Source organism: Anoplolepis gracilipes, chromosome 15 (genome assembly GCF_047496725.1).
Source record: "Anoplolepis gracilipes chromosome 15, ASM4749672v1, whole genome shotgun sequence".
In the NCBI taxonomy this organism is placed as follows: domain Eukaryota; kingdom Metazoa; phylum Arthropoda; class Insecta; order Hymenoptera; family Formicidae; genus Anoplolepis; species Anoplolepis gracilipes.
In genome coordinates, this window is record NC_132984.1 from 6,912,376 (window position 1) to 6,924,608 (window position 12,233).

The 12,233-nt window shown below is 31.9% G+C and overlaps 2 protein-coding genes and 2 long non-coding RNA genes across 4 annotated transcripts; 2 read left to right on the forward strand and 2 right to left on the reverse strand.

Moving 5' to 3' along the window:
* Window positions 1-165: 165 nt before the first annotated feature.
* LOC140673858 (uncharacterized) lies at window positions 166-1,751 on the reverse strand. The gene is made up of 4 exons (XR_012048114.1): window positions 1,296-1,751; window positions 1,047-1,224; window positions 820-959; window positions 166-614 (listed from the first exon to the last, which is right to left on the reverse strand). It is a non-coding gene; the product is annotated as an uncharacterized lncRNA (long non-coding RNA).
* Window positions 1,752-2,766: 1,015 nt separating this feature from the next.
* On the reverse strand, window positions 2,767-7,586 carry LOC140673880 (uncharacterized). The gene is made up of 2 exons (XM_072907117.1): window positions 6,477-7,586; window positions 2,767-3,283 (listed from the first exon to the last, which is right to left on the reverse strand). The coding sequence occupies exon 1, from the start codon at window positions 7,584-7,586 to the stop codon at window positions 7,032-7,034; it is 555 nt and encodes a 184-aa protein (XP_072763218.1). The 3' UTR covers window positions 2,767-3,283; window positions 6,477-7,031.
* Window positions 5,452-7,974, forward strand: LOC140673881 (uncharacterized). The gene is made up of 6 exons (XR_012048119.1): window positions 5,452-5,523; window positions 5,769-5,940; window positions 6,041-6,128; window positions 6,470-7,185; window positions 7,259-7,670; window positions 7,845-7,974. It is a non-coding gene; the product is annotated as an uncharacterized lncRNA (long non-coding RNA).
* Window positions 7,975-8,973: 999 nt separating this feature from the next.
* On the forward strand, window positions 8,974-11,904 carry LOC140673860 (V-type proton ATPase subunit F). The gene is made up of 5 exons (XM_072907091.1): window positions 8,974-9,154; window positions 10,350-10,431; window positions 11,157-11,239; window positions 11,499-11,621; window positions 11,746-11,904. Exons 1-5 carry the CDS (start codon window positions 9,101-9,103, stop codon window positions 11,773-11,775), a joined length of 372 nt encoding a protein of 123 aa, XP_072763192.1. The 5' UTR covers window positions 8,974-9,100; the 3' UTR covers window positions 11,776-11,904.
* The last annotated feature ends 329 nt before the right edge of the window (window positions 11,905-12,233 follow it).

The window sequence follows — 12,233 nt, forward strand, 5'->3', positions numbered from 1 at the left end:
TTTTTTTAATTTTAATACTTAAATTTATATTTTAATTATATTTTAATTGAAATATTTTAAACAAAATTAATCAGTCTTCTGAAAATTTACAACCAAACATAAAATGCATCTAAATTTCAAACATAATTAAATATATTATTTATAATAAGAAAATAAATACTGGTAAGACAACATTAATTAAACATTTGAACGTTAGTTTAACAATTAATAATATATTATTTATCACTTTCTAAACTTCTTCATATTTTTTCAAGATAGGAAGTAGTTCAATCAAACATGTTAATCGAGAAATAGAAGGTGTTCTTCCTAGAGAACCTTTTAAAATTTGAAGAAATCCTTCGATTTCTGGGTTCAACATTTCTGCTGGTCCACTGTGAGATTCTTGATTCATGCGTAGTTTTGGACTGGTGCTAGCAGAAGTGCTAGTCAATGTTGCGGTCATAGTTCGTATGGTATCAGCCATATCTTTGAGCACATTCATATCTTCATCATTCTTTATTTTCTTCTTTTTAAAAAAATGATCAGAAGGAGGAGTTTGAATTTTTATTTTTTTTTTGGAAGTAATTCTTCTGATTTTGTAACTGTAGACATTAGAAAACCTGCATCTGATATATCTACGAAATAAACAGATATATATAAATAAATTTTTATTGATTTAAATTTGTTGATTTTCCTGCAACCAATACAGACAATAAATACGTCATTCTATTTCAAACTCTAGTGAACAAAAGATAAAATAAGTGCATCGCCTGTATTGTTTGCTGAAAAATTCATATTCTAACACATATATTGTATAATATATTAATAAGAAACACTTACCTATCTGAGAATCATGGAATGAATGATCAAAAATAACAGATTCAGAAGAGGAATCATCAGCTAATGTTGATTTATTTATATTAGCAGATGATTTATCCAATTGTGTACTTGATGATAACTTCATAAAATTAGATTTTGTTCTACAAAAAATGAAAAACAAAGAGACAATCATGTGCATAATCAAATCATTTTCATACATTAAAATTTACTTTCAAGAAAAATCTTACAAGCTTACGAGCTTGATTACATCTTTTAGAAATAATAATTTGTTGTATAACGGCCAAGTAAGCACATATATACATTCATCGCCAGAAGATCCTGATTTGGGCTGACTTTTTAAAACTTTTTTATGTAGACGACCAAATGTGGATCACCAGTTGGCAAATTTTTTCTACACTTCAGGTCCTAGAAATGACAATGATTAGATCATTAACCTCAATAATTTTGAAACAAAAATTTACGCTTAAATAACTTACCTGACAAAGGAATGGTTAAGTTTTTTCCTATTAAAACCCAAGTTAAATTCTTATCTTCAACTTTAGAATATATTTTTAAACCATTATTTCACAAACCAGTAAAGTTTTATCATTTCGATTAATTCTATATTGTCATAACTAACATCGCTAACATCTCTCACTTTATTTAATTCTTGGTCTTGTTCTAATTCTTCCATATTTATTTTTTTTTTCAAACAGTCACGTTACGAAAAATTTACTATCACGAGCTTACACACATGCACCAGCATAATTCCGGTCACCGGTCAAATAATCAGCCCATATTTATAAAAAGAGGATGTAGCCAATGAACGCACAGTCGTAGTGCCGCAGGATCGTAAAAGTTTGGATTTCTACGACAGCCTGCAACTACCAGTTACGACAAATCGCACGACGCTTTACAATGCTTGCGACGCTACGATACGACCAATGTAGACTTAACTTTAAACCTCTGATCTTACGATAAAAATTTGAGAGTGGGGGTATAATTCCCCTTTCGCGGTCGTAGCATGAGAGGATTTTTTGTAGGATAAGAGGTTTCGTAGCATAAGAAGGTTGTAGGATAAGAGATCCGACTGTAATTCTAAAAAAAAATAGTGAAATAAAATTATGGTGCATTGTCAGACCTGTGGCATAACAACAACAGCGCAAAATTATGAGATAACATTTCATCGGTTAATAATTATTATCAATATAATAACAAGAATTTAATGTTTTATTTAGATATACTATTTAGATATACTATTTAAAGGACAGTAAACAATGTGTTAAAATTTCAATATTATTAATATATATTATTTTATTTGTTGCATATTAAAATTATATATTTCAATTTGATTTTATTGAGTTGATTTTATTAAAAATATTAAGTATATTCCATATTTATATTTAAAACTTTGTTCTTCCAGCATCTCCGAAAAGCCATTCAATTTTGGCGCCCATAAGCAGCCATTTTGAGTGTCCACTTTTATACTGGTATATATAGGCATTTCCGTCCGTTTAGCTCGAGCCATATGCTCCTTCCTGTTTCTTTTTACTCTTTGGACAGTAGCGTCGACACTTTTGATGTTGTGGTTTATGAATCACATGACCCATCGCCATATTCTTGGTTGGAAAATACGCCAAATTTAAATGTAAAATTAAAAGTAAAATATTTTTATTTAAAAACTATTTATTTAAAAAATATTTTTATTTAAAACATACTAAAAATTTAAAAAAATAATATTTTGAAGATTTATTTATAAATACTTTCTTACATATAAAATATATAATAAGTAAGATAATAAAAAAAAAACATACTAAAAAGTAAATTATATTTATTTTATATACGTAGAGGATAATGCAAATGAATAAGATTTATATATACATTTTATAAAGGAATATATAATTATAAAATAATTTATTTTGTTCTTAAAAGTATGAATAAAAATACACATAAATAAAAAAGTATAAATAATTTCTAAATTCTTTTTTTATTTTTTAATTTATCAAAAAAGTTACAAATAGTTGAAGTTGAAAAACCGCTCCGCTATTGCTCGAGATATCGCTGCCAGAATTAATATAGATCGCGAATCGAATAATTAGGATGATGGAAAAATATTGCACTCGAATTTAAAATAAAATAAAAGAAAAAAAGCTTTATTGAAACTACTGAACTCGGAAAAACTCTCAGGCTAAACTATCTATCTTCGCCCTTCTCGAAAGAGAGTCGACGCTCTCGATCGATCCTCTCTATATCCTTGCTTTTTCCTCTTCTTAAAGACTACCCGGTATATTTCAAACCAAGGCATGCGCTCTTGGTTTGAGTTGCGCGCGCCGTTCTACGTCATATGACGCGTATGACGTCGCCATTTGGTGCCTTACATCTCGGCCCTCCTGGCCTATAACTTCGTCCCGAAGTTTGTGCGGAATTTTTAAATGGCGCGTCGTGTGGTCAATTTACCGGTTTCTCGCTGTATCGATGGTGATTGCTGTAAACAGGTACATGAGGTTATTGCGCATTCTTATCTATCATGCTTATTCTACTAATTTTTACAATCTTACATGCTAATTTACACTTAAACTTATGACTATTTTATATCTAATTTAAAAGCTTTATCCAATACTTGATTTTATCGGACGACAATAACGTGTTCATTGGTTTCGCGCCCTGATTATGACCCGGTATATCACGGCCAACGTATCGGTTTCCTAGGCTTTTAGCTATTAGGTAAGGCCCTTTATAATTTGGTTTCAATTTCGTATTGACGCCTGGTTTAATTATTCTATTCCTTATTAATACGTAATCTCCTTCTTTATATTTCGTCGGACTTTTACTATGCTTGTCTTTATATTGCTTATTATAATTACGCAATAAATTGATCGCACACTCCGCTGAGTCTTTATTCGTTTTTCTTTCCTTTTTTAGAATTTTGTCCACATTGGTCAAGGATTGTGTGAACCTCGCAAATAAAGAATCTGTATGAGCTCGCTGCTCATATCCTAACAGCAATTTTGACGGTGTACAATTTATCGCTGAATGGTGTGTATTATTAATTATGTACTGTAATTGTCCTAAATATTCTTTCCATTCTGAAGGAGAATCTATTGCCTTAATTAACGAACTTTTTAGGAATCTATTGGCCCTTTCCGCGATACCATTAGCCCAAGGTGCCGCGACTGCCACTTATCTATAGTGAATTCCATTACGGTTAATGAATTCTTCAAACTCTTTGGAAGTGAAAGCTGTTCCCTTATCGGACAATATATTTAAGAGTTTTCCAAAGGTATTAATTAATGATTTTAAATGTTCTATCACCTCTTTCGATCCCGTCGACTTCGTCAGAAATAACCACGTAAACCGAGTATATGCGTCTACAATTATTAATATATGTTTATATTTGTCCTCAGATTCTTGAAGCGGTCCGAAATGGTCGATGTGCATAATTTCTAAAGGTGTTTTCGGCAACGGATACAAATGTGTTTCGCTTTCTAACTGATTCGGTGAACTATTTGACATTAGGCAAGTAAAACAATTTTCGGTATATTCATAAATTCTCCTTCTCATATGTGGAAACCAATAATTCTGACTTATTCCTTTCAGAGTTTTTCCTACCCCGCAATGGGCCATTTCATCGTGGTGCGCACGCAGTAAAGTTACAACCATTGAATCAGGTACAACAAATTTTACATCACCGTCAATTTTCTTATAGACTAAACCTTCTATTAGTTGAAATTTATCGCTGTCCGCAAACTCTAATTCTTTACTTATTTCCAGTATTCTGGGGTCCGCTAACTGTCTGAATTCGAGCTCTCTTTCTAACGGGAGAGCATTTACGAACGCCACGCTTCGACTCAGTGCATCTACTTGGCACATCTGTTTCCCTGCTCGGTGCGCAATACTAAAATTATAATTCTGCAGGGTGAGTGTCCACCTCGCTATTCTCGAGTTTAAGTTCGCACGATTTACAGTATGTACTAATGCATTACAATCCGTGACAACTTTGAATTGTATTCCATATAAATATAAGTGGAAACGCTCTATCGCTCTTACAATTGCTAACATTTCTAACTCAAACGAGTGATATTTTGTTTCAGCCTCATTTGTGACTTGATTAAAGTACGTCACTGGAGCCCACTTATTGTCTTTTTGCTTTTGCAACAGTATCGCTCCGAGGCTTAGACTACACGCATCGGTATGCAGTTCCGTTTCCGCCGCAGGATTATATAATTTAAGCACTGGCGCAGTGGTAAGTTCTTTCTTCAATAATTTAAACGCTTCTAAACAATTTTTATCAAATCGGATTTCCACTGTCTTCTTTAATAAATTCAGCAACGGTCTGGCTTTCAGCGCGTAATCCTTGATAAATTTTCTAAAGTAATTCGTCAATCTTAAAAATCGTTGAATTTCTAGTACGTTTCTCGGTTGAATAAAATTTTTGATCGCCTCTGTGTGTCTTTGACTTAATGTTATCCCGTTTTCAGAAATCGTATATCCTAAAAATTCTACTGTATTTCTCAAGAATTGACATTTGTGGTAATTTAATTTGAATTTGTATTGTTTCAGAATAGAGAGCACTTCTCTCAAGACTTCAAAATTTTGCTCGACCGTTTCCGTTGGGATTAAAACATCATCCATATAAACCACTATTTTTATCCTGCCGAATTAACGGGTTGAGAATTTGCTTCAGTCTTTTTTGAAATTCGGCTGGTGCTTCCGAATAGCCAAAGGGTAAGTATTTATACTCATACTGCCCATCGGGCGTCGCAAATGAAAAATATTTAGTTGAATCACTATGTACTTTGATTTGATGGAAACTATCTTTTAAATCGAGTAACGTAAATACTTTTTTATTACCTAATTGCAATAGACAATCTTCAATTAACGGGAAAGGATATTTTTGCTAGTCAATTCTACTGTTTAACGGTCGCAAATCCACACAGAGCCTAATTTGACCGTTTTTCTTTTTTATATAGACTACCCTCGCGCAATAAGGAGAAATGCTTGGCTGAATTATTCCCTGCTGTAATAATTCATCAACGATTTTTCTGATCTCGACGCGCTCGGTGTATGCAAAACATAGTGGTGCATACGGATATATGGAAGGGTCTCGAAGGTGAACTTGTACCGTATAGTCATCTTCCACTAGTAAGATATTTATATTTTCTATCTCAAATAATAAATCTTTAAGTTGTTTTTCGACCTTGTTATTGTAATCTATTTTAACCGTTTCTATTATCTGTTCTAGGTTGTTTGTTGGATTATCTTCTATACAATACGTCAAACACGTAAACAAGTTGACCTTCTCACCTTCACCCGCCGGTTTATACACTAAAGTAAGCTTTTCTTTGTTTAAAAAATCACGACCTAGTATCAGGTCACTTTCAAAATTATTTTCTTTTAATACATGCAAATTAACGGAAAATTTCGAATTTTCCACGCAACTCAACGCGACTTCGACTAATACAATGCCTATAATATTTAGCGAATTATTACTCAAATTTTTTAGCTTCCTTTCGGCCGGTACTAATTTACAATTATACAGCTTCAGGAACTCTCTACACACTAAATTTAATGAATGAAACTGGGCTCCCTGTATCAATCAACGCAATTAACTCGCCTTTTCTATCATCTAACTTATCTATTTTGACGAACGGATTTGCAATTTCTATTCTAGATTCTACCTCGTTAACGGTCGCCACTGCGCTCGAGGACGACGACTCTACGGAGACGCTTGCTGCTGCCGTCGTGGATGCCGCCGAAGGAGATGTCCTCTGTGACGAGCCTTTCTTCTTGAGGATGGGGCAGTCGTACCGGCGATGTCCTTTCTTCTTGCAATAGAAGCAGGACGTCTCTCCTCTGCATTCCTGGTGCGTGTGCCCCTTTTTGCCGCAATTCCTGCACGTGTCCTTCGCCATTCCCGCGCTCGCACCATTTGCGCCGGGACGCCTCTTCTCCGTATCCGAGACTCCTTCCGTCACTCACCTCATGGACTCCAGAAACCCCTCTAGAGTGTCGGTCTTTATGGAGAGCACCACCGCCTTCAAGGAGCTCTGAGTGATCCCGCCGATCACCAGATTAATGGTGTCCTTGGCCGATAAATCGAGGCGATGCATCAACGCCACTTTCTCTATGGCGTACTGGTCGAACGTTTCTTTTCCTTGGATCCACCTCCTGGCCTCAACTTTCTGCATGGCCTTGTAGAAGGGAACCTTCCTCTCGAACATTTTCGTCAGCTCCTAGCGAAGTCCTATCCAGGACTCCACTGCTGCTCCGGTCTGAACCTCGTACCACCGTCGAGCCGATTTCACCAATCGACTGGAAGCTGCCAGAAGTGTCACCCTGTCGGTGGCCCCATGGATCAACGACACCTTCTCTACCCTTCTGATCCAGGTAACGATATTTTCGTCCTCTGTTCCTCCGAATTCCGGGATTTGAGTCGATAGCCAGTTAATCATATTTCCAGGTAGAAGCCCATCCTGCCTGGATTGACCTTGAGAAGATCCGGTCGGGGAAGAATTTACTTCTATTCGGTCCGTCGTCTGTCCAGCATTTCCTGCCGCTGGAACGGGAACCTCCTCCGCCCTGACTACCGGAACTTCGTTTCGTCTCGCACCCAGCACCTGGATTAACTGCGCGAATTGATCCTGCTTCTGCTGAAGGAACTGCTGGTGTTGCCTGGACAGCTCCTTCTGCTGCCTTCTCAGAAATTGTTGCTGCTGTTCCTGCAGCTCCAAATAATGCCGATTCAGGTCAGCGGTCACCGAAGTAAGTGCTTGTCGGACCCTCAGCATGGTCACCGGACGATCCTCGTCGTCTTCCGCTGAAACCGATCCTTGCGTCTCAACGTCGTCCTGCTCCGGAACCAAGTCTGTCCAGTAAGTCTGCCACTGGACCGTGTTGTTCCAGATGCAAAATTATTACGTCGAGTAATTTTTCTCGATCCCATCTAACTCTTCGGTCTAAATTTATTCGGAATCGAAGAGCTTCTTGCTTCAACTCCCTCAAAGATAATATGTCTAAACGTGCCCTATGTTCTTCCATTTTTCCAGATATAGCGGCAGAATTTGAAAGTCGTACCAAAATAATCACAGAGGTCACGAGCCGCCCAAGGAACACGAATCTAATCCCACTTCTGAAGTTGAAAGACCGCTTCGCTATTGCTTGAGATATCGCTGCCAGGATTAATATAGATCGCGAATCGAATAATTAGGATGATGGAAGAATATTGCACTCGAATTTAAAATAAAATAAAAGAAAAAAAGCTTTATTGAAACTACTGAACTCGAAAAACTCTAAAAAGGCTAAACTATTTATCTTCGCCCTTCTAGAAAGAGAGTCGACGCTCTCGATCGATCCTCTCTCTTTATACCCTTGCTTTTTCCCCTTCTTAAAGACTACCCGGTATATTTCAAACCGAGGCATGCGCTCTTGGTTTGAGTTGCGCGCGCCGCTTACGTCATATGACGCGTATGACGTCGCCATTTGGTGCCTTACAAAGTGTTAAGGCACAAATAATTATGTTCATATCCTGATGTTTTGCATTCAGCAGAAAACTAAAAAAAACAAAAATAATGAAAATAAAAAATAATAAAATAATTTAAACTAAAAATAAATAATAAAATTATAAAATAACAATAAAATAATAAATTAACAATAAATTAAAATTAAAATTTTACCTTTTAGGATCTTTCGGAAATCAAAAAAAACTAATTCCTTTTATACCCGTAACATTTTTACAATTTGTTACTGCACAAATATATCTGCTCATTTATATTTTATATGAATAGGCCTAACCTGTTCTCCATTCACTCTGACATGAACCAACAACGCTGCTATATTGTTAGTTGGATTTTTCACGCGTGCGCACTGCAACTCAGGACCCTGATTTTCGTCTACTGTCGTAACTGGTTAAACTGTGCTTAAATATAAGATCGTCTTAAGATCCTGTTCAACCAATGAAGTAGCCGCATAACATCATTTTATTAATTGAATGAGATCTTAAAACGACCTTAAATATGAAATCGGACTATGAATACCGGCTTATGTCTATTTCTTTTGCTAATCTATGTTTTATGTCGATATTTCTGATTGGTTAATCAAATGCTACTGCATTCTAAAGAATACATTTTAGAACGCAAAGACCATTAGAATAGAGTTTTGGAACTTCGAATAACACGTGATCATCTGTGGTGTGGCTCATCAGCTGATGTGTGACAGAACTCTCTGTATATGATCATCAATTGACTACAAAATTGTTTCGCTTAAAAACTATTTCTAAAATTTAATCTACTTTTAAAAAAGTATAATGGCACTCCATTCTGCAGGGAAAGGGAAACTTCTAGCAGTGATTGGCGATGAGGTAGGAGTGTAATTTTTTCATTTAACTTGATTCATAATAATAATGGTTGAAATAAAAGAATCTTTCTTTTTAAGAACTTCTTTTTTAAAAACTTGCATTCACATTTATGTATCGATCAATTTCGTGATGACAGATAAGATATTTTGTAAAATAACTCAAAGATGTGACCTGATATTATAATTTATTTGACTTTTATATTGAAATGACTTTGCTGCTGCTTTTGACGAATCATCTTTAAATTAATAAAATATTAACTGAGGTACTTTGATACTTAGCTACTTTGATCAAACTTCAATTGATTTAAATAGCAATTAAAACAGTAGCATTATCTATAACAAAATTTGTAACTGTAATAATAATAATAATAATAATATAATTTGTCACTTTTCTCTAATCTAATTTTTCTTTTTATATGTTCAATAATGAAAAATTATAATTCTATATTCATATTAAAATAATATTAACAAAATGCTGGTATTACAATATATATATATATATATATATATATATATATATATATATATATATAATCATTGATAAAATTGATTGTAGTTTGCTTCTGAAGTGTTAATTACATAAATTAAATTTATAAAGAATCAATATGCAGTTATATATTTCTATTTTATTGATTTTTTTAGACATGTAAATGTTTTTTTTTGACATGTAAATGTGTTTTGAGATATAGAAACTGATCCATTTGAAAAAAATCAGATCAGTTATAGTTTATCTGCTTATAACTTGTATTTTTCTTTATTTGTTTTTCTATTATAATATATATGTTATAATATGTTATTGCATTTGATTATTAATATTTAACTTTATACAAATATAAAATATAAAATTTTAATATTTGTAAATATTGCTATATTATATGTAGCATAATTTTTGTACTGTAGCTTTAATATGTATATTTTTAATATTTAACATTTATCAAAGTGTTTTAATATTTATATATTTATATTGTTATATTTATTATTACTTATACTTTTTAATTTACTTTTTATAATGTGCTACTTGTTTTTTTACAAACACTCATAAAACAATACAAATTTGTATTGCACAATAACAATGTAGATATACAATTTAATTTTTCAAGTTTTTAATATTTATATATATATATATATATATTTTATTACAAAAATATCAATCAATAATAGCTTTTGTATATAAATTTAATTAATAAATATTATTTTAGGATACTTGTGTGGGCTTTTTGTTGGGTGGAGTTGGAGAAATTAACAAACACCGCCAGCCTAATTTTATGGTTGTTGATAAAAGTATGTATAATATTAAAAATCTCCATGTGTTCTATATGCATAAACTAATAAAACCTAGATAGAACAAAAAGTTGTCACAATAATACGTTAAAATATGTCAAAATGACAAAAAAATGATTGAAAAGTGAGTTTTTGTAATCATATTGTCGTCGTTTTAACATTATTTGACATATTTTGACATTATCATGACTTTTTGTTCTACTTGGGAATATACTTAATTAACATATAAAATATACTCTTAACTGAAATTGAATTTTCTGATTATCCTGTTTCAAAACTTTTGTGCACAGAATAATGAGAGGAATTTATGTAAAGAAAACATATAGTTTTAAAGAAAAAAAATGTGTAACTGCTTGTTAAACGTAAAAAAGTGTATTTCTCTTATTAAACTTTCTTGTAATTTGAATGAGTTAAGAGATATTTGCTCAGATATTTATGGACAGATACTGTATAATTAAATATACATGTATATTATATATATATATTTTAAACAAAAATATTTAAAAAAAATATAGTGTTAAAGTAAAATTTTGTTATTTACTTACATTTTCTATTTTAATTACTGATAATTTAAACTATACATATGCAAATATAGTTTCATTAAAAAAAATTATATTAATTTTCAGAAATATACAATTACTTCTTGCAAAGTATCTTTTATATTATAATGTAAATTATAAGATTACAATGGGGCATAAATTAATGTTAAATAATGATTCTTGTAGACACAGCGATAAGTGAGATAGAGGACACGTTCAAGCGCTTTATTAAGCGTGATGATATCGATATCATTCTTATTAATCAGAATGTAAGTAGTCAAAAGACATAATAATTATTTTTATATTTTTTCTGCTAATTTTTATTTTATTGATACCTGTCAATATTTAAATCAATAAATACTTCTTTGTAAAATTTGATATCCAATTCTCGTAAAATTTCTTTAAAAAAATTAATTTAAAACTGTAATACATTTTTATATGGAAGCAAATTTTTATTTTATTGCTTAATCAAATATCCAACTAATGCTTAATTGCATTACTAATTTTATGCTCGATATTCAATTTTAGGTAGCTGAAATGATTCGTCATGTAATTGACAGTCACACTCAACCAATACCCTCTGTACTAGAAATTCCGAGTAAGGATCATCCATATGATGCCAGCAAAGATTCCATCTTAAGACGTGCTAAGGTATGATTTTTTTCGTATGCATTCAATAAAAATTTAACAGACATAGTAAACCTTTGTTTAATGTAACTTACAATTAGACATTATATTCTACAAGAAACTTATTTATTGCAATTATTGTTTACAGGGAATGTTCAACCCAGAAGACATTCATTAATATAAATGATATTATATACTGAAATGGCATTATATACTGAAATTATATGTTACATGTGTACAGTAAAATAGAATTATTTGATTGATTATTGCATTTACGTATCTATCTCAGTTTTATGTTATTCAATAAATATAATGTAAAATTGCTGTAACACACACATATATGTGTTATATATATATATATATATATATATATATATATATATATATATATATTATATATTATATATACAGCACTTTTATAAAAATAAAAAATAGTTGAAAGTGAAATTTTTTGTCGCATTATCGTGTGTATACATATGTAAATATATATGTATAGTTATAATATTAATAAAAATAAATGACAAATATTTTCCTAATTGTAAGATTAGAAAATATATTGTAATATCATACTGTATATTATACTTAATTTTTAATTTAAATCCCAAAATTACAAAAAAAATTATTACATACCAAATT

Excerpts from the sequence above, each read along its gene's own strand:
- LOC140673880 (XM_072907117.1), bottom strand. The coding sequence starts at position 7,586 with ATGCTGAGGGTCCGACAAGCACTTACTTCGGTGACCGCTGACCTGAAT.
- LOC140673860 (XM_072907091.1), top strand. The coding sequence starts at position 9,101 with ATGGCACTCCATTCTGCAGGGAAAGGGAAACTTCTAGCAGTGATTGGC. Across the intron at positions 11,240-11,498 it reads TCATTCTTATTAATCAGAAT|GTAGCTGAAATGATTCGTCA; the intron begins GTAAGTAGTCAA and ends ATTCAATTTTAG. Across the intron at positions 11,622-11,745 it reads CCATCTTAAGACGTGCTAAG|GGAATGTTCAACCCAGAAGA; the intron begins GTATGATTTTTT and ends TATTGTTTACAG.